The following is a 24,672-nucleotide window of genomic DNA, read 5'->3' as shown; positions in this document are numbered from 1 at the left end:
TTTGACAGCGTTGGGGTCGGTCAAGTCATGTGAATGGGATAAGTGGTGGTGCACCACTACCAATTCTAAATTCCCAACGTGCATTAACGGGAGATAAACTTTCTTATCGAAGAAGATTTCCAATGAGTGAAGGCCACTAATAACACGTTTGAATGGATGAAAGCTCCTCTTTATTTTTCTACTAGGGCCAAATCAAGTCAAACCCCGTGTTTTATTCCCCAAAGGATTTTATGTTTGACCATTCAAACTACTCCCCCTGCACATACAGTCAAACCACCACTTGTCTACATTATTAGGTAATAAACACAAACTTAACCCTTTTTTTTCCTTAACAAACCATTAGACATCTGTTGCCAATCCAGAAAGGTCAACCTGTCCTCCTGACTCACCCTCGCCACCTGCTTTTGGAAGGCCTTCCTCCACAGGTATCCCTCGCCTCATTGATGGTGAAGAAGACTCCCCGCCATCGAACACGCGCGGAACCCCAAATACGTTCAAAAAGTTGTTCTTCATTCCATCGGCTTCTTCGAAGAAACGGTTGAGGTTGCCAAAGAAGCTTCGCGTGATACCTTCAATATCACTGCGTAATCCAGGGAAGTCCAATGCCCCTTGCTCTAACGTCCCAAATGAGAGAGATCGTTTAACCACCTCGTCTGTTACATCATCTTCAGTATATTCTTTGTTGAACTCCACTACTTCAACTGGCCTGATAAATAAATAAATAAAAAGGCAAGTGTAAGACTAAACCCCATTGCCGCCCAATAACATAAATTGGAGGTTGCTACAATGTCAATTGGAATTTTTATATTCCTTGGGACCTGTATCAGTTTTCTAACAAGAAAGACGTATCATATATATTGCTAACATTCAAAATTTCAATGACAAGAATATATCCTAAACTGAAGCAGAGGGATGGACATCATTTGCAACTTAAGCAAGATAATTGATTTCACAAACAAAATTTGAGTTGGTACATACCAATTTCAGACAACAATGTCATCTACAAAAAAGTGAGAGACTAAAACTTGCAGATAGAAAAGATTTTGGAAAGCTTAGGCAATAGAGTGGTTAAGATGCGAAAATCTCCATCTAGCAATGTGCTTCAGCAAAGATATAAGGCCTAAGGAAACAATTAAGGGTCTAGAGAAGGTACAAGCTACGAATACTTGGAATCAAATCCCTCATTCACCAATGACAGGGGGCTTAAGGGGATTGGAGAGAATTACCACCTGTTTTGTAACCCTTAGACTTGGACAAGGGAAAACCCACGCACACATGAGCAAAATCAAATAAAACGTAACCACCCAAAAGAATCATAATCATATTATAGATAAGCCTAAGCTTGAAGGAAAGTTGAGTTTAGGGGAATCAATAACAGTCTTCAATTTTTATTGTATGTAATAACAGAGACAAATCCTCAAGCTCAACCTTCTAGATCACAAAATGCAGCAAAACTCAATTTAAAATGACATTTCTGAGTAAAGCAAATTTATTAGAAGCGCAAGGGGCACAACTCTTTTACTTGGATACTGAGTGAATACAAAGTAATTGATCATAATCTCACGCATCTACCTGGTTGAAGATTAATTAAGAACCTCATAACAAAAATAAAATAAAACATAACCTTAAAAAAAGTTAGCCATGTCCAAGGAGCGATGCTAATATTTTGCCCCCAGCTAAACTCCTAATATTCAATAGTTTACCACAAGCCTAGGCCAAGGGAGAAATACAGCTAGATTCGGCAAGCCTTTTTAATGAAAAAAAATGAAGGCCTTCCTTCTTGTGACCGACTGCAAAAGGCAATGGGTTGAATTCCACCAAGTAATGTTGCAATTTTTTAAGACTAACTTTTTGAAATCGTCTTCTACAAACCTTTTGCAAGCCAACAAACAGAGTAACCCTTCAACTAATCATTGAATGCCTTATTACGGGTAATTTTTTCATTTTAAACAACATAAAGTGAGTAAACTTGATTGATGTGGGTTTGTTAGACTTCTTCAAGTAGGCTTCCAACCATTCTCCTGCTATTGAAATCCTGGTTTTCTGTTACTTTTCTTCCAAGATCTATTGCAAACGAACCCATCTGTCTTTCTTGCTTCCAGCCCACTCAAATGTGGCACACTCGTCCCTCTTTTACAAAATCGATGTTTTTGCATTTTTTGGAAACTCTTTCACAGCAACACTATTATGCTGCATAGTATTAAAACCGTTGTGGGTGGGGTGGAAGGGCCAAAGATGCTTGAGCATAGCTGCTCTCTTCCAAAGATCCACTAGCTCTAGAGCCAAGCCTCCTTTCTTTTTTGGTCTACATATTACATCCCAAGCCACCCGAGCCCAGGGGGAGGGGGGGTTATTTTGGGGGGTTCTTTCATGGGCTACCTATAAATAACGTCCATGATGCATAACATACAAGCATTGCAGACTTTGACATGTCTCTTTCAAATAAAAGCAAAATGCTTATATGCAAGTGCCACCTGTATCCTACCAATAAGCATCAAACCACATCCCCGTCAGTTCTATCAAATATCATTCTTCCAGTTATTTGTCAAAGCCCCAAATATCTTGCTACCCCCCTATACATATTCTGCAACTTAAAGAGTTAAACTCATAACTTACTTGAGGTGACGCAATCCCAAGTCCTATCGGGTCTTATGGTGTTTGATATCACAATCTTCAATAACCAACTATATGCTTATCCATACTCTTTATTGGACCTCAGAACCCTGAAGGTGTAGTAAGGTTCAGGAGAAACTTTTCTATTGGTCACAAGCATCTGTTACAAACATTGGCAATGACAAATTTGGTAGACACTACTTTCAATCATTGTCATTGTTCTCCACCCTCTTTTACGCTATTTCTGGGTGGGGAGTTTGGGGAGGACAAGGGGGGTGTGACAAAACATTTTCCACATCTGATTGTGTCTCAGCGTCTGATAGAAGTCTCTTTCTCCAGTTGTAACTAAACAATTTGCTCACCATGTTCTATAGCTAAATCCAGTATAGCTTAATAAAACTAGTAAGATGTGATGTGGCTGTAGGCTATGCATTAAAAAAAGCCATTGCAAGGAACTCTAAAGCTTTGTTTATAATATTGACCAAATTAGTACAAGAGATTAGAGCTATCATGTACACACGTCACCCTTGGACTAAAACAAGCCCAGCTTCAACATACGGTCATAACTTAGAGCTATCATGCACACACCTCATTCTTGTTGGGTCGCTTTCTTCAGTGGTCTGTTCTTAAAGTTCTGCATCAAAACTTTTTTTTTTTGGGATGTCGGGAACCTCTCCAAGGCAGGCTTTCGGACCTACCCCTGCAGAGTAAACCCCAGTCCCGTGCACCGCATCCTTGGAAGTTTCCCTACACGGAACTGGTTAAATCGTTTACTTTTCACCAGGGGGTGTGGCCCCAAAGAATTATTTGCACCCATGAGGTGTTGAACCTTGGAGCTTGAAGGGATGATATCTTAAAACCAAGGTCTCCACCACTTGGGCCAACCCCTTAGGGTTCATAATTGCATCAAAACTATGTGAAGCATTTAGGTTAATGTAGTGTGTTATTGATATTCTTCATAATTAATTGTCCATATACTTATGCTAAGTGGCTAGTTCTGAGATTGAAGTGAATTTATGGTATAGGTGCACCTGCAAATTCTCTACTACAGAACGTGTTGAGTATTGAGTTTTGAGAAGCCAGCTCAAGACGAGTACATTCCTCCCTTAGAAACAGACAAAGAAGGGTCTACTCTCAGCATCGTTGTTGTTGGGCTTCGGGGGATCTTGCTAGGAGGAAGAGTCTACGCTCAAAGGTACCCTTTTTGTTGGCCCCCACACAAAATCCTAGTTCTTGTGATTTACCTTGTTCCTAATCCATTTCTATTTCATTTCTACCAAAAAAAAAAAAAACAATCCATTTCTCTCTTTCAAAATCCATCGTCCATTCACTAACCGACCGAAATTATAACTAAAATTGAATAAACATATCATAAATAGATAAACAAATAAAAGATAAACCCTATCCAATCCCAAAAAGTCGAAAATCTAAACAAAACACAAAATATCAAGTCCCTTTTGCAATTTAAAACAATTTCTCGGCAACCAAACAAGCAATAGATATATAAAGCTAGTAACGTACTTGCCGACACATTCCCTGAGAACCTGTTCGGTTTTCTCGCACTTTCTGATGAACTTTCCCCGCTCAACCTCCTCGGTTCTGCACTGCGACTTCAAGACCTTTCTGGTGGCGCACCGTTTGCCGGAGCTAACGCCTCCCGCCGAAGAATCGATCTCGTCTTCTTCGTCGTCCCTCCACACCCACCCCATTGTAACCGACTCGTCTGACTTCGCGCTCAATCCGGACAGTTCCGAAGTTCTTATACGGGATTTGAGCGCGGCGTTTCGATTTCTTATATATATAAAGCCTATAAAGGTGAGAAATTACTTTGGGCCCAAGGTGATAAGAGTCCACGAAAGGAGGTTCAGAAAGGTGGCCCAAGAATATGGCTCTGTTTGGGTGCGTCTGCTTCAGAGTTGGTGTGGATGACTAGGGCAGTAGTAATCGAATGTTCAAGCTTAGTTCATTTAATTTTGTTCGAATACGAGTCAAGCTTGAACTTGTCCACGAGTTACCCAATTAATTTAATTATTTCATATATAAAGTAAATATCGTGATTGTTCAATTTCTTTTTTCCAAATTAATACAAATTATTAATTATTTAATTATATTTAAGATTTATTGTTTTGGTAATTAGAAAAATTAAGTCAAACATTAAGTAATCTAATCTCAATTTCACACACACACTGACACACACACACAATATATATATATATATATATATATATATATATATATATATAACATGATCTCATTACAAAGTTAAAGATAATAAAAAGAAGTTATACGAGCTTATACGAGTTTGAACGAATCGAGCTGAGCTTATACAAGACGAGCCTGAACTTTTTGTTCAATCTCTGTTTCTTTAATAAACAAACCGATCCCGAGCTAAGTCCAAGAAAAGTTCACGAGTAACTCTGCTCGTTACAGCCCTAAGTGGATCGGTCGGGTTTTAAACGGGTCAGCTTGTTACCAAAGCTTGGACCTTTAGCCATTTTTATATTATTATTATTATTTTTTGTTTTTTGTTTGTCTTAGTTTAACATTGTACATATCCAATAATGATTTTAAAAACTATACCAAAGAATATGAAAATGAGAGTGTGGAAGTACAAGTATGTGTAGGCTTGTATTCTACCTATTTTATGAGGGGTATAAACGACTTATGGATCATGGTTAGGCCTTATGCCTCTTATTTTAAAAAGGTCCCCTAAAAAATATATGTCGATAACTCTTATTTTAAAAAGGTCAACTAAAAAAATGTGGCATTCTACCTTAACGTTACCATAGTAATCATAGTAACACGAGAAATGTGATACATTTCTATTCTTATACTTTCATTTTTATATTTTTTATGTGACTCTTAAAATTATAATTTGATCAAAATTTAATAGTGATTCATCTCAAATTTAGTGATAATTTTAAAAGTTATATAAGAAAATATGAAAATGAGAGTGCTGAAGTAAAAGTATGTATAGCGTTACTCTGATCACATTCTACCTACTTTATGAGGGGTATAAACTACTCATGGTTAGGCCTAGGAATTTAGCATGATATGTGAGGCCTAGGAAAAAAAAAAGTGAATGTGATTTCATACTTGACTTGCTATAAGCTTGTTAGTTGCTTTAGATTGAATGTGATTTCATGCGAATTTGGGGTCTCTTCCTGTCTACTTTCCTTCCCCTACCACACAAGAAAGGCTATGGCATAACAAGTAACAACGTTCTAAAAATCAGGCCATGAGGAACTTGATCAAGTTTGGGTGCTTGTGTTCCAATTCAAGCGACAGGCTCTTTCACTTTCAGCTGTCAAAATTTCAGATTTGTCTTCTTTCGAGCCTCTCCAGGTCATCGTCTAAACTTTCCCAGCCCAAGAAAACGACCCAAGACACCCACTCGAAGAACCGAGCAGAAGCTAGTACGTTTAGCTTACTATTCAGTGAGATCAAAGAGATTTTAGGCGCTGATAGCTTCACTGCAGATGGTACCCAGTCTGGGATTTCAATATCCAAAGATATCCATGGGAGGGACGCTGAGCTAAAGGAAGAACACCCACATAGGACCGAAGGTGTTTGTGGAAATGCCGAGGATGGCATATTGCAAGAAAATGATTATGTATTGGCTTTGGAGGATACCCAGTTGGGAAATTTGGGTGGTAGCGATGTTAGCCCAGAAGTTCATAACATTACGCAGATTGTTCGGGCGGAAAACGGCTTGGCTTCGATGGAGGAGCAGTTAGAAAAGTTGAGTGTTCGGTTCGATTCAGAGGTTGTTGAGAAAGTGTTGAAAAGGTGCTTTAAAGTGCCACATTTGGCTTTAAAATTCTTCGATTGGGTGAAGCTCAGAGATGGGTTTCGTCATACAACGAAGACCTACAATACCATGTTATCCATAGCTGGGGAAGCGAGAGAGTTTCAGCTGGTGGAGAAGGTGGTGGAGGAAATGGAGAAGAACTTGTGTGAGAAAGATATCAAGACTTGGACCATTATTATCTCCCTATATGGGAATGCAAAGCTAATTAGCAGAGCCTTGTTGGCCTTTGAGAATATGAGGAAGTGTGGTTGTGAGCCAGATGCACAGGTTTACAAGAAGATGATACGTGCACTTTGCTCTGCTGGAAAAGCTGACATTGCGATCGAATTCTACAAGGAGATGAACCAGAAGGACGTGGTGCTTGATGTGGGTTTGTATAAGATGCTAATGGATTGCATGGCAAGATCAGGAGATATTGCTGCTGTTCGCACAGTTGCAGATGACATGATGAGGGTTTGTCAAATTCCAGAGCACAATGTTTATGGATGTGTACTGAAAAGTTTGTGCATCTCAGGAAGAATTAGAGAAGCTTTAGAATGGATTCGTGAACTCAAAAGTAAAGATTTAACACTTGACCCTGAATACTTTGAGACCTTAGTGAAAGGACTGTGTAGGGCTGATAGAATTGCCGATGCTTTGGAAATTGTTAATATTATGAAGAGAAGACATCTTGTTGATGGGAAAGTTTATGGGATTATCATCAATGGGTATTTGAAGAGAAATGATGTTTCTAAGGCACTTGATTTGTTTCAAAGCATGAAAGAGTCTGGGCACATGCCTATGACTTCTACCTATACAGAGCTGATGCAGCGTCTTTTCAGATTGGGCGAGTATGAAAAGGGCTGTGTGCTATATAATGAGATGTTGGAAAGAGGAGTTAAGCCAGATACCGTGGCAATCACAGCCATGGTTGCAGGTCATGTCAGCCAAAACCGTGTATCTGAAGCATGGAAAGTTTTTAAGAGTATGGAGGACAGAGGCATCAAGCCTACATGGAAATCTTATTCGGTATTCATTAAGGAGCTTTGCAAGGTTTCAAGGACAGATGAAATTTTCAAGGCTTTGAATGAAATGCAGGCATCTAAGATAGACATTCGAGATGAAATATTTGATGGGGTTTTGTCCTATATGGAGAAAAAGGGTGAGCTGGACAGTATTGAAAAAGTAAAGCGGATGCAAAGAATCTGTAAGCTTTACCCACAAGAAGGCGAGTTACCTAGGTCTTCTGATGCATCCGGAGAACAGAAGCTCAAGCTGGAGTTGAACTCCAACCAATCAGAGGCGGTAAGGATAGACTGTCACTTAATGGAGCCACCTACAAAGAACTATGATGAGCAGGATTTGCATGAAGTTTGTAGGATTTTGTCATCCTCAACAGATTGGTACTTAATTCAAGAAGCTTTGGAGAAGTGCAATGTACAGTTCACACCAGACCTTGTTGTGGAGATCTTGCGCAATTGCAATATGCATGGTTCTGCTGCATTACACTTTTTCTCATGGGTAGGGAAACAATCTGGTTATAGCCACACTACAGAAACTTACAACACGGCTATTAAACTTGCCGGACGAGGAAAAGATTTCAAGCACATGAGACACCTTTTCTATGAAATGAGAAGAAGAGGTTGCTCCATAACATCTGATACATGGACAATCATGATAATGCAATATGGCCGTACAGGTCTGACTGAGATTGCTCTGAATATTTTTGGGGAGATGAAAGTTGATGGCTGTAAACCAAATGGCAGCAGCTACAAGTATTTGATTATAAGCCTTTGTAGGAGGAAAGGTAGGAAGGTGGATGAAGCCATTAAAATATTTGAGGAGATGACGGATGCGGGATATATCCCGGACAAAGAACTGGTTGAAACTTATCTTGGTTGTTTATGTGAAGTTGGTAGGCTGTTAGATGCTAGAAGATGCGCAGATTCCCTTCGTCGAGTCGGTTTTGCAATTCCACTGAGTCATTCCTTGTACATCAGGGCGCTTTGTCAAGCGGGGAGGGTGGAAGAAGCTCAAGCATTGGTGGATGAGGTTGGTGCAGAAGCAGAAGGATCTATTTTGGATAAGTACACTTATGGAAGCCTTGTTCATGGACTACTACAAAAGGGTCGCATGGAAGAGGCATTGGCTAAGGTGGATTCTCTGAAGCAGGCCGGGATTTCTCCAACCGTCCATGTCTATACATCTTTAATGGCTCATTTCATGAAGGGGAATCAGATAGAAAGAGCTCTCGAAATTTTCCAGAAAATGCAACAGGAAGGTTGTCAACCAACTGTTGTTACTTATACAGAACTGGTACGAGGTTACATGAACATGGGGAAGGTGGCTGATGCTTGGAACATCTTCCACCGGATGAAGTTGAAAGGTCCTTTACCTGATTTTAAATCTTATTCAATTTTCATTACTTCTCTGTGTAAGATAGGTAGATCTGAAGAGGCCTTGCAGCTTATATCAGAAATGATTGGTAGTGGGATTGTTCCCAGTACTGTTAATTTTCGAGAAGTTTTTCATGGGCTAAATAGAGAAGGGAAGCAAGATTTAGCCCGTACTGTGTTGGAACAAAAATCAGCTTTAAGATCTAAACGAAAGTTCTTGACATAATCTATCTTGATTATTTTTTTTCTGAGTATTTGCATTAATTGTTTCACTTTATTATCTACCCACTGGGAACCTTTGCAACATCTACTCTTTTTTCTTGTCACAACATGATTTTGACCATGATGATATGCCTCTATTGTGTGTTAAAATAGAAAACACAATAGGAATAAATTATGTTAATGGATAGATAAACCTCGAGCCCTAGGGCATGTTTGGTATAAGGAATAGATTGGAAGCACATCATTCTTGAAATATTTCCCTACAAAGAGAAATAAGAGGAACATAACAGAGTTTTCAAAAAATTAAAAACTTTTTTTTTTCTTCAAACTCAAAATTTATATATAAAAGAAAAACTCTTAATATTCTATGGGTGACCAGCCACACTAACAATAACATTAGGGGTGGCCGCGACTCCTATGCCATTTGGAAGTAATTTTTTATAACAAATCTTTGGTATTTTAGGAATTAGTGAAAGCATTATGTACGAACTTCTTATATTCCCAATAATACCCATTCATATACCAAACATGCCCTTAAATGGTAATATGCACCAAAATCATATTTTGTCTTTAAAATTATTCTACTTTTTTAAGCACAACTCTGAAATTTTATTACATTGTGTATCAGTTAAGATTTGAAGGTCACAGCAAGTAAATCAACAAATTTAAAATATAGCACGAGCTTGGTCAATAAAAGATAATTGGATTGTGAGGAGGGGAGTTCATGATGGATTTTATCATCCAACAAGCCTGGAGCAGAGGAGAAGAGCCTGGGCACCTCATGGATTAAGTTATTCAAGTAGTAATGCATTATCTCCAAGAGATAGCTCAATCGACTGGAAACCACGCCTTATAAAGCGGAGGTTACTAGTTCGAATCCCCATTTTCCCTCTTGTGTGGACATGTAAAAAAAAAAAAAAAAAAAAAGTGCACACTGTTTCAATGCTAGAAAAGTCATCTATTTATTCATCAAAAAATAAAAGTCATCAATTTGTTCTAAAATCAAACATTAATTTATGGAGGTAAATGATACATGCATAGTGCCATGTGCCTGAAGAAAACTGTCAATTTATTTCTAAACCATGGATTACAAAAAGAATAAACAAATAGTCTCACAACAAACATCTATGGGCTTTGGCCACACATCCTCAACGCTGACCTTTGTATTTCTATGTCTTATTCGTGTCTCTCTCTTCCATGATTGCAAGCAGTCTAAACCAGGCGCTGGAACAGGTTCTACAAGAAAATTGAATAAGCAGACAAGGATCAAAATACAGCTTTGCTTGAAAAAGAGAAAATAAAACTGAATTCGTTAACGTTAACAAGGACAGAAATATGCCTGCAGCTTTATTTATGTATTGAATCAGCTATCACCATACTTCTCAATATTAAATAAAATGTTGATTGCAATCATGGCATTTAATACTCACATATATACTCCTGTAAGGGATTGGCTTGTGAATCTTGGGGTTAAATATTGTTGACCCGACAACTGCAAAATCTGGGCACCAACAAGAACCCTGAAAATAGTTAGGAAGTGACTTGATCAGAAACTTATTTTAATTATGATCATGTAGAACTCTGTTTCAAACAATTCATAAACGAAAAGGCAAGGATCCCAACTTCTAATACATATCAGGGAATTTGCAAACCTACAGCTCAATAACTCATCTTAAACCACATTTGATATTTTCAATTTATTTCCTTGAAAATGATTTGAACTGATCTAGATTGATAAAATGTTTTGCCATCCGCGGGTCAGTATTAGCTGTTAGCAAGATAACCGATTCATTCAGTTACAAAACCACTAATGAAGTCAGGGTTTGGGAAGTTGAGGTGAAGAATCAATCCTGAAAAAGAAGAAACAACTTGATATCTTTTTCACCATAAGAAAATTCCAAAAGTCACATTTCCGATATGGAAGAGTTTGGAAAAAAAAATTATAATATTGAGTACCTATATTAAAGCTTCTTCGTAATTTCTTCATTTACACGTTCATAGTAAGTCATTCTTCGGATAGAATCTAGAGCTTCTTCGAACTTCTGGCATTGAATTGCATTTGCAAAAGAGTTGGACCAGTGGTTCAGCTTCTCTTGCATCTGGACAAAGCAAATATGCACATTTCTGATTATGGTTAGAATCAGACAGAAATCATGAAAGCTTTTCCTCCTAGCAAATAGAGAAAACAGAGCAGTTGGAAACGAGTCTAAGGTCCACCAATCTTAGCATCTATGCAGGAGACCTACGTAGCAATCATGTGGCTGGATGACTTCAATTATCACATTCAGGTTCTTGAATCAGCCATCGCTTTCAAATTTTCTAACAGGTGAAACCGTATGATGGTTTTAAAATATTCAAACTAGGGTATAGGCAACCATGCATTTCTGAAACTGACCACTCCATTCTCACAAAATATGTCGAGTGATAAAGAGGGTTTCCTCATACCTGAGACTTAATCTGATTTAACGCCTGAGAGTCAGCTGCTTCTTCAACAGCTTCCCTGATTTCCAATATCTGCAATGCAGATTTTTAAACCATAAGAAATTGAAGTCTTGCCTTTTGAGCTAGGAACTGGGATATCATAATCAAGAAGTATAAAGGTTCACACAGCATAGAAGCTTGCCTATAAGTAATTCCACCAAAACAAAACAAAAAACCAAGTTTCGGAAGTCAATTCTGTTTTTAATTATGGAGAGAGATCCCTTCTTGAAATACAAAAGAAGCTTTTTCTATACCAGAAAACAAAACATGTCCACTAACCAATAGCTGCTTCCTACAGTATCGACAACACAATGAAACACTGGTTATTTAAAATTTCATAAAATTATCTCCAACTGCTACAGTAGCACCAACAACTTCATGAAATATGACTATTCATTTTTGGGTTAAATTCACTTTACCCCCCTGAAGTTTCAAGTGTTTTTCAATTTGAACCTCAATGTTTAAAAATTGACAATGTACCCCCCTAATATTTCAAAAATTTTCAATTCAGACCTTCCGTTACTAATTTTCGTCTAATTGAACAGAAATCATCCCACATGCGTCTCACGTGAGATTTTGATGCCCTCTATTCCAATTTTGCCCTCATTAAAACCTATGAAATTACGTAATTACCCTCATTAAAACCTATAAAATTTAGGGTAATAACGTAATTTCATAGGTTTTAATGAGGGCAAAATTGGAATAGAAGGCATCAAAATCCCACGCGAGCCGCACATAGGATGATTTCCGTTCAATTAGACGGAAATTAGTAACGGAGGGTCTGAATTGAAAATTTTTGAAACATTAGGAGGGGCACATTGTCAATTTTTAAACATTGAGGTTCGAATTGAAAAACCCTTGAAACTTCATGGGATAAAGTGAATTTTCCCCTTCATTTTTTTTATCAAGTACCACCAACTATCACAGCAGACAATTATATTTGAATATTTGCCAAGACACTTGCCTATTCAGATAAATAATTGAGAAAACATGAACCAATATACAAATACAATTGTATTTTTAGTACTTCAAAGATCACAATTTAAGATTGCAGCAAGGATTTTTTATTTGTTAAAATAATAATTATTATTATTAAGACTAGTCTAAGAGCATTCCCAGCAGCTACTCAGTCATCTTCCCTAAGTTTAAGGATTCAAACTACTTTTTACTTTCCTATATCAATTTGCACCCCAATAGCTTCCCTTAATGCTTCCCTATATCATTAAAATATTATTATTTTTATTTTACCTTTTTTATATTTTATTCCTTTAATTTAACCTTTCTTTCTCTCTCTCATCTCATCCCCGTCTATTTCTTTCCTTTCTTTCCCTTCCAGCCGCACCTCTCTCCCTCTCTACCTAACTCATCTCCATCTCGCTCTCTCGATCTCCTTGAATGGTGAAGTCTGGTGAGCATATATGAGAACCTTGAAGTTTGGTTTGATCGGTCTGGGTTTCTGGGTTTTTATTGGGTCTTGATCAGTTTATGTTGGGTCTTGATCGGTCTGGGTTTTTGCTGCATCGTCTCATCTTCTCCGAGTTCTCTGTTTGGGTCCCAAGAAACGGAGGAAAACGAAGATGCGAATATTTTTCCTGTTCTTTTCCGAGTTTTCATCTCGTTGGAAGAGGGCTGGTTCAGCTTTGCCCAGGCGCTACCCACTGCACGACGACAGTGGCTCAAACACCGTTCTTCAGTCTCCCTCTCTCTCGGCTTGAACAGAACGCTCACCATTCTCTCTCAATCTCGAACTTTCTCTCTTTTCTGTCTCCTCTCTACCTTGTGTAGAACATGGATGAAAGTTGAGAGGTTGAAGAAGATGGAGTTTTTGCAGCGAGAGGTTGTGTTCAAAGAGGGATAGCGTGTTGACGGGAAAGAGAAAGAGGATGCGTTGAGAGCTGTGCTGATAGGAGAGAGAAAGAGTTTTTTTTCAATTTAATAAGTCTTTGGATCGCTATAGTTGAACCTAAAACATTGGGTTCAACTGTAGCAGCTGATGGTTTAGGGAACCATATAGGAAATCTGCTGTGGGACGTTTTTTGCGATTTTTTAGACATATTCCCTAAATTTAGGGAACAAACTCCCTTATAGAGAGTCTGCTGGAAATACTCTAACTAGTTAACTAACATTGGCAAGTATATACAAGTCAAACAGTATCCACTAATCATAAATCACAATTTGTAATCACAGATTTTCCAGCTGGAAGTAGGGAGGGGCATGCTAAGGAGATGGCACATCACCTCCCTAGATAGATACGTGCAATATTTCCTTCCCTTTGATCAGACATGTTTGACATGGATCCTTACACAAATTATGCTACATCTCAGAGAGGAACTCCAATCTGTTCATAATTTTTGTAACATCAAGCAATGAGCAGGACACCAGATCGTGCTTGTTGACAAAAAAGTGCAGAACACAATTATCATCCGGCTGGAAGTGTAATGTACAAAGAAAGTAAAAAGGTTGATTATCTAGATGCATATTAAATTACACACAAATTACCTCAGAAAGCAACTCCAGATCTGAAAGTGTTTCTTCTTCATCAACATCAACACCTTGAAGCCTCAGCTATAAAGGAAATGACAAATCTAAATGTCACAGAATTAAATAAAGATGAAAATTGGTCCAAGGAATTAAAGCCTCAGCAAAAATAGATATCATAATTTAGAAATCTCATCAAGATACCATCCTTTTCTCAGTGTGCATCCTATAATTTCATAACATGCCTCTATTACTACTATTGCTGCAAGCCCTTTAGGTCATTCCAAGTACGCCCATATCCATCTATTATAAAAAGATAGTGTTTCATATGATAAATATCTTCAACTAAGAAGATCCAGGTTAACTGCCACTCTCTTCACAAAAATATATTTGGCTAGTATTTGCAGCCAGTGCAGAAACACTTATACTTCAACATGAATATAAAGGGCACTTAAAAGAAACAGATATATTAACATTTCTAACATTGATCCTTTGTTCTTAAATAAATTGCAGAAGTGGACCTAATAAGTAATAAACACCGAATCAACAGAAATTTGAAAATTAGACAGCCTACATAATACATTCTAGCCTTTCAATGCAAATTCATAAGCATATGGATTCAAAGTAAAATCTGGAGACAATATCGATTAAAAAAGAAAGCATGATATCAAGTAGTTAAGTGGTGAAAAAAAAAAAGTGAAAACCTTAGAAACGAATATAAATTTCTAAACATACCACCCTCAACAAAACCCATCCGTTCAAAATACACTTACAATGTATACTGCCCTCGACAATGGCTTGCTAAGCGTACGGTATGCATCAATTACACGAGCAGACTGTTCAGCGGCATACCCTCTTTCTTCCTATAAAAACACCAGAAAAAATTACAACAAAATTTCTAACAATTTTTATAAAATTTTAAATTTTCAAAACGAAAAATTTGATCGACAGACCTCGGATTTTGAGTGCACTAGATCAGGGTGCAATTTCTTCTGCCAATCTTTATACTTTCCATCCAGATTCTCAACCTCAATATCATACTTCTTCTCGCTGTCACAGTAAATAAATAAATAATCATTGGCCTATGATTACTGGAATTAAAAAAAAAAAAAAAAAAAAAAAAAAGGCGCATAACCTCATTGATTTTTTACTACTAGAAAGTAAATTTTGAATTCTAGAAATCTACGATTAGGGGCAAATATTTGGAACCTTCGATTCTAATTCTATTTTGTTTTCTAACTTTTCCTCAGCTTTCTCCGGAAACAAACAGAGCGCGTAATCCTAAAATGGGATCCGGAAACAGGTTTTGCAAGTTCGAAATACTCACAGGCCGAAAATCTGAAAGTAGTCCACGGAATGATCCACGGGCTGAACGCTCCGGCACGACTGGCAGACCAGAAACAGCGCCGCTTCGGCGGCAGCGCCACAGCTCCAGCACCTGACGCTGGGATCCTCCGCCGTTCCCGTGCAGAAGCTTTTTCCTCGAAATATGGGGTTCCAGGTAAATTCGAAATCTCGGGCTGAGAAAATTCGGGAACTAGTTGTTGAAATCAGAGGCGGAGGTGAGGGCGAGAAATGGTGAGTGGGAGAGTGGAATTGTGAAGCGGAATACGTTGGGAAGTGAAGCGTTGAAGGGAGGGCTCGGCGTAGAGCTATGGAGAGAGGGCTCCAAAGCTTCCTCTTCGACATTCTTTGGGAGAGCTTCAGCTTTCGGGTGCGTTACTGTTTCCGGTTAAGCAGAGGCTTTAACAAAAAATGGAGAACCTTTTTTTTTTTTTTTTTGAGGGGTTTGGGGACATGAAAGGAATTTGCTTGTGTATTTATGGGCAAGGCTTAGGTGCGGTAGTCTTGAACTACCGCACAGTGCGGTAGTTCAAGACGACCGCGTTTTGGTCAGTAAAAAACTAATTTTTTACATTAAATATTAAAATAATCAATAATTAAAAAATGAAAATATTAAAAAACTAAAATTCACGTACTATTAAAAAATTAAAACAAAAAAAAAAAAAAAAAAAAAAAAAGGAAAATTAAAATCAAAACCAAGGGGTGGCTGGAGCCACCCCTTGGCCAAAATATATATGGTGGCCGGACCACCCCAATTTGGCCAAGGAGGTGGCTCCATAACCGGCTTGGGGTGGTCCAGCCACCCCCAAGGGCCAAAAGAAAGAAAGAAAGAAAGAAAAAAAAAAAAAAAAGGAAAGGTTTGGTTTTTGGGGGCAGCCAGACCGCCCGAAGGGCCTCCGCCCACCGTCTAATTTCTTTTCTCCTTTCCCCAATTTTCTTCATCTCTTCTGTTTCCTTTCTTGACTTTCTTTTTATTCTATTTTCTTTATTTAATCCCTCTCTCCTTAACAGATTTCAAAAACACAGAGAGAGTAGAGGGAGAGGGTTGATTTGAGACAGAAACTGAGGGAGAGGGCGAGAAAGAGAGAGAGAGAGAGAGATGGGAGAGTCAGAGTTGATTGAGATAGAAATTGAGGGAGGGCGAGAAAGAGAGAGAGAGATGGGGAGTCAGAGAGACAGTACGTGAGTTTTAGTTTTTTAATATTTTTATTTTTTAATTATTAATTATTTTAATATTTAATGTAAAAAATAATTTTTTTACTGACCAAAACGCGCCCCTTGGTTTTGATTTTAATTTTCCTTTTTTTAAAAATTTTTTTTTTTAATAGTACGTGAGTTTTAGTTTTTTAATATTTTCATTTTTTAATTATTGATTATTTTAATATTTAATGTAAAAAATTAGTTTTTTACTGACCAAAACGCGGTCGTCTTGAACTACCGCACTGTGCGGTAGTTCAAGACTACCGCACCTAAGCCTTGCCCTGTATTTATATACCAAATCACTACTTTACCATTATCTAATATTATCAATTTATTATTATTATTATTTTTTAAGCAATAGCTATCTAAATGAAAAGCCACTTAAAACATGCACTTAGCCAGAGTGATAAATGAGTAATGTTATTCTTCATACCTATTTATCACACTAGCTAACGTGTATGTTTTAAGTAGTTGCAGATCAACTATTGCTAAAAAGAAAAATTTAATGAGATAATAAAAAAATAATAATGTTACACTTCATACCTATTTTTCTCATGTTTGCACAAGGGCGAAAGAGAGGAGGGAAATTTGAACTAGGAGGATTGCTAAGTGCTCTCCTGATGGTCTTCTTGTATTCTCATGGTCCTATTTGGATATTATTTTACAAAAAAAAAACAAAAAAGAAAATTGCTCTTATTTATTTCATTTGGTTTTTATAAAATAATTTTCACCTAGGATCATGAGAACACCATGAAAGCGCCTAGCATTTCTTTTTGAATTAGTGACATTTGCTTCATGAGGCGTGATTTCCAACCGAGTGAACTACCCTTTAAAAACCTTATGTGAAATGTTTTAAAAAACTTACTTTTTGTTTTTTAAAAGTGATTGACATAAGAAATCACTTAAAATATGTTACATCAATCGATATAAAATAGATGTAAAAATAGCATTACCTTGCCTAATGTTCGTATGCTAGTGCCTAGTTAGTGTCATGCTAGAAACCTAAGTATATATATATAATTAAAAAAAAAATTAAGTTTTGTTTAATCTCACCATCTTCAATCCATAAAAAAAAAAAAAAAATTATATAGATATTTTATTTAAATTTAATATACCGAGCGTCTACTTGATCGGCCTTAAGGTAGGACTGCAAACTTGGGCTAAGTAGTTGGACCCCAAACCATAAGCCTTGATGAGCCAACAAGCTAGTTGTCCCAATTGCAATGAGGGGCGCGACATACAGAATAATCATCATGACCTCAAACTAGTTTAGAAAAAATTTGTATTATACTTCAAATCATATGAGAATATGAAAGCAATCACCCTGTGACCCAAGTACACACATACCATTCTTTACCATATTTACTTAACTTTTTCCTAATTATACTAGTATAATTCTCCTACAAAGGAACCCTTAATTAACTTGAGCATCGGAGATATTCCCATATGGCACCCCGACAAACCTCCGATCGCATTTTCTATCTCTTTGCAGGCATTTGTGGTTTGAGGTCATCAAGTTAGGGCTTATTAATTTTTTTTTAATTCAATAACAATCTCATTCTTAAACAGAAAGAAATTCATTTGATTAAGAGCATGTTAGTTTTTGTTTTAAATTAATAACAAAGAATATTACATATCTATGAAACGTGACACCAAATAATAATAACATATTCTACTCTGCATTAACCGAACATTTTTCCATTGTTTATTGCAATTTCTCAACTCTTCTATTTATTGGTACATTAAAGTAAAAGATTTCCAAAAAAAAAAAATACTTATTTGAAAATATAAGTTTATGACTATTACACAAGTTGTTTCTGTTGAGTATTGAATTCTGGTGTGAGTGTATGAAACCTGTGACTTCTATTTATCTTCTCCTTTGTAGCCATTTCAACCAAGACGATGTCTGCTGCTGAAACAGCAGTACCTATGCTTTTTCTGCTTGCTTGACTTCTCTTCATTTAGAATACTTTCATGGAGGCCATTTGGCTCAGTGTTCGTTTGTGTAATATCATGTGTGTTTTGATCCAAAGACACTAGTACTTCTGTTCCCCCGTTCCCGGTGGAACACAAAGCAACCTGGGTAGCCTCACTGGGAACTGAAAGAGGCTGCTCTGGTGATGCTGGTGCTACTTTGTTATGGTTTACTTCCTTTGAGTGAGAATTTGATCCAGGACGCCTGCAAAACGGGATCAAAATGGTACGATTTATTTCGTGTATTTGTAAGCGAGGCAGAAATTCTGCTTAGGTTAATATCAAAACTGGGCGACATAAAAATGTAAAGTGGAGCAAAAACCAAAAGATGAAGTACTTTTCCTCTTCTCTTCTGGTTTAAGATGGACGAAGAGAAAAGGACATGACCTTTCAGTAAACAAATAACCAAAACGAATGAAAGATGAGGATACATGAGCAAAAATGGAGGACAAGAATTATGAATTAGACTCCAAACATTATGGGACATATAAAAACTGGGTTCACTAGCATAATTATTACCTGAAGCTTTGATTGCTGGAGCTGTTTCTAGGTCGTTCTTGTGAAGTTCTCTCCGTGCTTTCCGTTTCGGATACTAAAAGATTAACCTCACCATTTGAACAAACTCTATCATCTTTTGAAGAATTCGAGTTTTTCACCAGACCCTTTTCCATATTTGGAGGTTCTTCACCTGTGAAACCAGAAGAGCACCTGGTTTGGGCATTAAATCCATGTTCCTGAAACACTGAGATGACCTTCTCCAATGTTCCCAGAGCTTGTTCCACCTCAGGCCTGACTACAATATTTCTCTTGCCATTTACATGACACATTTCTCTAAATTTCTTGGTTGAAATGTGATCTATGTCCTCGCTATCCTCCTCAAAGTGTCTGCTTTCTTCACTCTCTTCTTCTTCAATCTCTCCAAAAGCTTTCCTATTTTTAGCTCTTGCATTCTCTGGCTCTGATTCACTTACGTGGTAATCGCTATAAACCTCTTGATTCGTATCCTTCAAGTCGTCTTGCTTAGTCTCAATAGGATGCTCTTCGGGGAGAGTGCATGCATCAGTCGTAAGCTCTTCCGCTTCCAGAGTCTTTTTTGACACATTAGTGGAATAAACAGCTTCACGTATTTTAGTATATAGCGGATCCCCCATGGCATTGCTAAAATCTTCATCATGCTTAAATGTAGAGGATACTACCTATGGTGTTGAGGATTGGAAAATGTGAGAAAATAATAGAACAGGAATCACATACATGAGGATCCAGGAACCAACGCAGGATTTTAACCAGGGCCATCCATTGCAGAGGTCCAACCAAGTACATTTTTTGAGTTTTTATTTAAGCCTTAATAATCATCGAGAGCTACTGAAATCCAGTGGATGAGCATGGTATATGCAGTTAGAAAGTAATTGAGTTGGATGATCAGAATCAAATATAGCCTCAATTTCAATCATAACCAGATTAAATAGTATTATTCCACCACGAGTTGGTCTTATTGCTGACCTAGTGGACAAAATGACATCTTGAACCAAATGCGTAAAGTATAACAGAATAAAATGTATGACCTTTTGATAAAGTCTGAAACCATTGCCGACGAGCTGCCTTGAAATAAAGTTTATAAGGGATGGAGGAACAAAGTCCATCTTGATATCCATATTCGCTATTGTCCTACAAAAATTAAGAGTTCTTAAATTTATTAAATTGGTGGAGTACTGAACAAGGCAAGCAATCATGGGCATTGCCTAAATTAGTTTAGGTACCACTAGGCAGAAAGCCGATTAATCACTTGAAAGTCTTGTTTAACAAGCAAGTCGATGCATAAATTACTTCAAATGGCAACATAAGACAAGCTACCAGTAGGAAAGCCATTAGACCCACTCAAAAATCATGTGAACAAGACAAATGCATACGGAAAGTCCTAAATCATCAAGGCTCTAGCCATTTAAGAACCAAAAAAGAAGAATAAAGTAGATTTATATCGAAAGGGATGCTTATGGGCTTGGGTTGATTACAGATCTAAATGTTGTTACTACACGTAATCTGCTCAGATTTACTTACAGGACCACTCTTGTATGATAGCCAATCAACTACAACTCACCGAAAGTAACTTCTTTCTGCGGTCACCTTTTGCAAAGCAAAGCCTCCTACCACATCAATCCTGACAACATCCTTTGCTTCAGGGATCCCCTCACTGGTGAAACCATGAGTAGTTATATCAATGCTCTTCAAATCAGAGATCTGCAAGCACAATAGTGACAAGATACCTTTACTTCTGGTTTCAATCTAGAAACAAATAGACTTCAAGGTGTATGGGCAGAAAATACATTGCAACCGAGACAAAAATCAAGTCCACTTAAGATTTCAGGTTCTACCGTATTTAGAAGAACAACAACTAGATCGTCTTGAAAGTACTCGAACAAAAAATAGTGCACAACAGCCTCCCTTGCTGACAGCGGCCAAGAGAGCTTCATCCTTTCTTCCAAAAATTTAAAGAAAAATCAGGATCCAAAGTGGCATATATTTTGAGAAAGTAACAAGTACTCAAATAAGCACATTTTGAAGAAATGCTGTGGTTTTATGCCAAACAAACCTCACTAAAGATATCTGTTCACCAATCCGGACCTTTTGTAAACATTTGCAGGAGATAATTTTGAAAGTTGGAACACTAGACTGAGGCCACCTGACAAATAATAAAAAGTCAAAAAAGAAAAGTTATTGTCACCTAAATCAAAGATTAAAAGCTGGGTTTTCGTATGTCATAAATAAACTCTGATGCCTTCTCTCTCTTCTTAATGCCTTTACTTAATTCTCCCTATCAATGCACAAACATGTGTCTGCATACATACACACACTTAAACAGGGGGAGTTGCCTATGCGCTTCTGATTGATGCACTCACTGGTAACTATTGTACACAACCAAACCCTTTCACCCAACATTCTTTCCTCACATAAGAAACTAGAAAAGATATGTTGATAATGAATGAAATACAGGAGAGACAGAACAACTATGTCAACTGGTATTTTCTCATCTTGTCCTCATTACCAACAGGCTCTGCATCAAACTTCTCATGAATGCCTCCATTTTTAGTTCTTCCAATGTGTATGTACCATGATGAATGTATGGTATGAGCATAGGAAGGGATGTAAAAGAAACACAAAACATCACTAAGATTGAAGTTCTACAAACTCATTTTTATAACCAGTAAGAAATTCAAAGAACCTTTAAACCAATATATGAACTAATATAATGCCAATAAATGGAAAACCAAACTAATACTTTCAAGCTAAGGTAATTTTTATAACAATACATATAATAATCTTTGGCACTGTACTAAAACTTATAAAGTTAAGGTAATTTATGTTGCAACTCTGTTATTCATATTCAGCAGAATTATGATGCGTTAGGCCACCATATAACATATGTCAATGCAGGTGACCTATTGAAAATTAAGAGCAAGTAGAATGAGGGAAAAAATTCTCACCATTTATTGTAGAGGGATGACTCCCATGAGATGCATAAACCTGCAATGAACGATGGAATAAAATTTTCAATTTGATACTCAGTGGAACCTAACAGCCTAAAAGAATTCATTGATTATTGTTCATCTTTCTAGAATGAACTCAATATGTCTGAATAATTATGGTTTAACTTACAAACATCCATAGGCCCATCTACATAGCCTTCAACAAGTAAGTTATGAAATGGAGTGCCTTCAGGCCCTTCACGATACATAACACGAAACTCTTCATTATCTTGTTTTAACTGCCAAAAGAAGTAGGATTGTCACCAAGTATCCCAACACCTTCTAATAATATGTAATCTACAGGCCAATCCAAATATAAAAATCATATGCAACTACATCAAGTTTTATTAAATTCTCTTGAAACATTTGGACCTAAGTTAAACCAATCAGTGATGAAGTCATTCATCAGACAAAATTCTTTCAAGTTTCCTGAGAAAGGAATTGTCTGGATAGAAGAACTGAAAAAGTTCAGGAGAGAGAGAGAGGGAAGAAACTAAGAAGATTTCAGAATCAACCACAAAGAGAGAGAGAGAGAGAGAGAGAGAGAGAGAGGAAACGGAAAGGAAGAAGATTACAAGGATTCACTAGCAAGAAACGGAAAGGAAGAAGATTATGCGAATTAGATAGCCTACCTTCCATTCGGGATGTGATCTCTCACTGGCTTTTGATCCCTCATTATCACTTACAGAAACACTCCTCATCATGTCAAGAAAATGAGATACTTCTGCAGTCCTTTTCTCAATGACTTTCTGATCGCATCCTGCATAACCAAAAATTTGAAATTGGAAAGTGATCAATCAATCTATGAAATCTTCATATTAGTACCTCATTTAATATAAGGAAACATAAACCATAGCTGACTAGAGGAAGGCAACACGAAAATCTGGGGAATTAATAATAACCTTTGATTTCATCTTTTGAAGAATGTAGGAGTTGATTCTTGACTAGGGTTTTAAGTGTATCCTCATTTGTCAGATCAGGAGACGCAAGAGTCTTGTCCAGCCTCTCCCTATACTGAGTGATCTTTTGCCTTTTCTCCATCTTTGCATCTCCAAGAAAATCATAAAGAGCTGTGTCTCAAACAGTCAACTGAGGAATCTACACCACATAATATTAATGAATTTCAGTATCATCGCTGATTTAACATTATATAAAAACATGTAAAATGTTATTTCATAAAAATAGAATAAGTGGAGATAATAACTAATAAGGACATCAAAAACCCAACAGCACCTTGCAACATGTGTATTCAGATTTCAGATGAGATCTACATCTCAATATGCATGATTAACCACAATATGTCAAACTATATGCATGTAATGAAAGACATATGCTTCAAGATAAGATTCTGAATGATGACTGCAAAAGTTTCCTCCTGGTCTACATAAGTAATTAAAGACAGTCAAAGTTCTTTACATTATTTCCATCTTATAAGGCACCTGGAACCAGAAAAGCTTTAATGTTCATTGAAAAGCCATTAGAAAACTTCCATTAAAAGCCTTCAACGATTAATCTTATTCCATTCCCAGCATAATATACCACTAAAGTTCTACATCCACCAGCACCCAGTAACAGAATTTTCACTACAGTTAACAACTCACCATCGGATTGTTTCATACACACAAATATTTACACCTCTAAACACATCAACCAATAGAAAAAAACGAAAAACATCAATACCCAGATTACATAAACACTTTGAAGTTTCACCAACAAACATACAAGCCACCATACATAGATATTTGATATTAATCAAAACACAATCCAAAACAAAACCAGAAGTCCGAAAAATTTAAGTACCCAGAGGCAGATTCTTTAAGAATCCATTAAAATTCAACTCACATGAAGCTCCCTGAGGAGCACCCAGCTGGCCTTTATGAACTCTAAACAAGAGCCAGAATCAGAACACTGAAATCCCCACCACGTCAATGCAGATCTCCATGAAAAATGAATCATTCACTCCTTGAAACAGAGCAGACAGAGTCACCTGATGTGCGATCACCGAGACGGAAATACGACATCAACATGAGCTATTCTTCTTGGGCATAACGAATTCCAGACACAGCAGCAGAATGCCAACAAAATTCACACTGTTTCCAAAATTTTCCGCCTTCAATAATAAAATAAAAAATAAAAAAAAAAACCTTTTATAAATAAAAAATAATAATAAAAAAGAAAAAGTAAAAAAAAAAATACCATATTGAGTCATTGACGAGAGTACGTTGGTTTCGTACTCTTTCCTTTGGGACTTGGAAGTGTGTCTGGTGAGGACCACATAGAGAAACTGCTAAATTGACAGTCGGAGAAGAGAAAGAGGCGGCTTTCGGTGGTTAAGAATGAGGTAAACAGGGACCACGTGTGCTTGTCACGGTCCTTTGTCACGGTAAGGTCATCGGCGACGTCGCGTTCTCCCCAAGCGAAGAATCACGGCCGCTAGATTTTAGGAGACACGCGGGAACAAAAGGAATTTCTCTCTGCGTTTTTTCTTCTTTAATTTTTGCTAAAAATGAATTGTCTGGTTTTTTTCCTTAAACCGTAAAAACAAGATTCTGGTTTCTTCTTTGTACGAAGAAAAACTTCAAGCGGAAGTACTTGACACGGCTTTATCTCTAGTCAACAAAAAAATATGACCCGACGGATTATTTTGACTAAT

At 37.2% G+C, this 24,672-nt stretch overlaps 4 protein-coding genes across 7 annotated transcripts; 1 reads left to right on the top strand and 3 right to left on the bottom strand.

Moving 5' to 3' along the window:
* Nucleotides 1-153: 153 nt before the first annotated feature.
* LOC132192257 (Mal d 1-associated protein) lies at nt 154-4,386 on the bottom strand. Its single transcript, XM_059607535.2, has 2 exons — nt 4,135-4,386; nt 154-706 (listed from the first exon to the last, which is right to left on the bottom strand). The coding sequence occupies exons 1-2, from the start codon at nt 4,320-4,322 to the stop codon at nt 340-342; spliced, it is 555 nt and encodes a 184-aa protein (XP_059463518.2). The 5' UTR covers nt 4,323-4,386; the 3' UTR covers nt 154-339.
* Nucleotides 4,387-5,770: 1,384 nt separating this feature from the next.
* Nucleotides 5,771-9,047, top strand: LOC132192058 (Pentatricopeptide repeat (PPR) superfamily protein). The gene has a single exon (XM_059607251.2). The coding sequence runs from the start codon at nt 5,852-5,854 to the stop codon at nt 9,023-9,025; it is 3,174 nt and encodes a 1,057-aa protein (XP_059463234.2). The 5' UTR covers nt 5,771-5,851; the 3' UTR covers nt 9,026-9,047.
* A 917-nt stretch (nt 9,048-9,964) lies between these two features.
* On the bottom strand, nt 9,965-15,750 carry LOC132192328 (DNAJ heat shock N-terminal domain-containing protein). Of its 3 annotated transcripts, none has more exons than XM_059607626.2 (8): nt 15,308-15,750; nt 14,934-15,030; nt 14,754-14,843; nt 14,002-14,067; nt 11,467-11,535; nt 10,978-11,120; nt 10,452-10,541; nt 9,965-10,257 (listed from the first exon to the last, which is right to left on the bottom strand). In XM_059607626.2, exons 1-6 carry the CDS (start codon nt 15,667-15,669, stop codon nt 10,983-10,985), a joined length of 822 nt encoding a protein of 273 aa, XP_059463609.2. In that variant the 5' UTR covers nt 15,670-15,750; the 3' UTR covers nt 9,965-10,257; nt 10,452-10,541; nt 10,978-10,982. The 3 variants fall into 3 exon arrangements, with proteins under 3 accessions (XP_059463609.2, XP_059463611.2, XP_059463610.2); XM_059607628.2 differs by having other exon boundaries at nt 10,452-10,522; XM_059607627.2 differs by having other exon boundaries at nt 10,982-11,120.
* Nucleotides 15,751-18,181: 2,431 nt separating this feature from the next.
* LOC132191448 (polyketide cyclase/dehydrase/lipid transport superfamily protein) lies at nt 18,182-24,485 on the bottom strand. 2 transcript variants are annotated; one of them, XM_059606465.2, is made up of 13 exons: nt 24,216-24,485; nt 24,007-24,129; nt 23,862-23,927; nt 22,922-23,117; nt 22,652-22,779; nt 22,150-22,258; nt 21,978-22,017; nt 21,086-21,175; nt 20,868-20,967; nt 20,594-20,733; nt 20,061-20,163; nt 19,018-19,694; nt 18,182-18,703 (listed from the first exon to the last, which is right to left on the bottom strand). In XM_059606465.2, exons 4-13 carry the CDS (start codon nt 23,058-23,060, stop codon nt 18,415-18,417), a joined length of 1,815 nt encoding a protein of 604 aa, XP_059462448.2. In that variant the 5' UTR covers nt 23,061-23,117; nt 23,862-23,927; nt 24,007-24,129; nt 24,216-24,485; the 3' UTR covers nt 18,182-18,414. The 2 variants fall into 2 exon arrangements, with proteins under 2 accessions (XP_059462448.2, XP_059462447.2); XM_059606464.2 differs by having other exon boundaries at nt 23,862-24,129.
* Nucleotides 24,486-24,672: the final 187 nt, after the last annotated feature.

The sequence above is a fragment of the Corylus avellana genome, chromosome 10 (assembly GCF_965113065.1).
Source record: "Corylus avellana chromosome 10, dhCorAvel1.hap1.2, whole genome shotgun sequence".
NCBI classification, from domain to species: Eukaryota; Viridiplantae; Streptophyta; class Magnoliopsida; order Fagales; family Betulaceae; genus Corylus; species Corylus avellana.
The sequence above is the reverse complement of the archived record's forward strand: the minus strand, read 5'-3'. Positions and strand labels throughout refer to the sequence as shown.

What these genes read in the sequence shown, in the direction of transcription:
- LOC132192328 (XM_059607626.2), bottom strand. Translation starts at nt 15,669, where the DNA reads ATGTCGAAGAGGAAGCTTTGGAGCCCTCTCTCCATAGCTCTACGCCGA. An exon ending in ATCTGGAGTTGCTTTCTGAG is followed by an intron (nt 11,536 to 14,001) that starts GTAATTTGTGTG and finishes TCTGCATTGCAG; the next exon opens with ATATTGGAAATCAGGGAAGC. An exon ending in TAAATCAGATTAAGTCTCAG is followed by an intron (nt 11,121 to 11,466) that starts GTATGAGGAAAC and finishes TGCTTTGTCCAG; the next exon opens with ATGCAAGAGAAGCTGAACCA.
- LOC132192257 (XM_059607535.2), bottom strand. Translation starts at nt 4,322, where the DNA reads ATGGGGTGGGTGTGGAGGGACGACGAAGAAGACGAGATCGATTCTTCG. An exon ending in CTCAGGGAATGTGTCGGCAA is followed by an intron (nt 707 to 4,134) that starts GTACGTTACTAG and finishes TTTATTTATCAG; the next exon opens with GCCAGTTGAAGTAGTGGAGT.
- LOC132192058 (XM_059607251.2), top strand. Translation starts at nt 5,852, where the DNA reads ATGAGGAACTTGATCAAGTTTGGGTGCTTGTGTTCCAATTCAAGCGAC.
- LOC132191448 (XM_059606464.2), bottom strand. Translation starts at nt 23,060, where the DNA reads ATGGAGAAAAGGCAAAAGATCACTCAGTATAGGGAGAGGCTGGACAAG. An exon ending in TTGTTGTTCTTCTAAATACG is followed by an intron (nt 20,734 to 20,867) that starts GTAGAACCTGAA and finishes TTGTGCTTGCAG; the next exon opens with ATCTCTGATTTGAAGAGCAT. An exon ending in TCCAGCAATCAAAGCTTCAG is followed by an intron (nt 18,704 to 19,017) that starts GTAATAATTATG and finishes CCCGTTTTGCAG; the next exon opens with GCGTCCTGGATCAAATTCTC.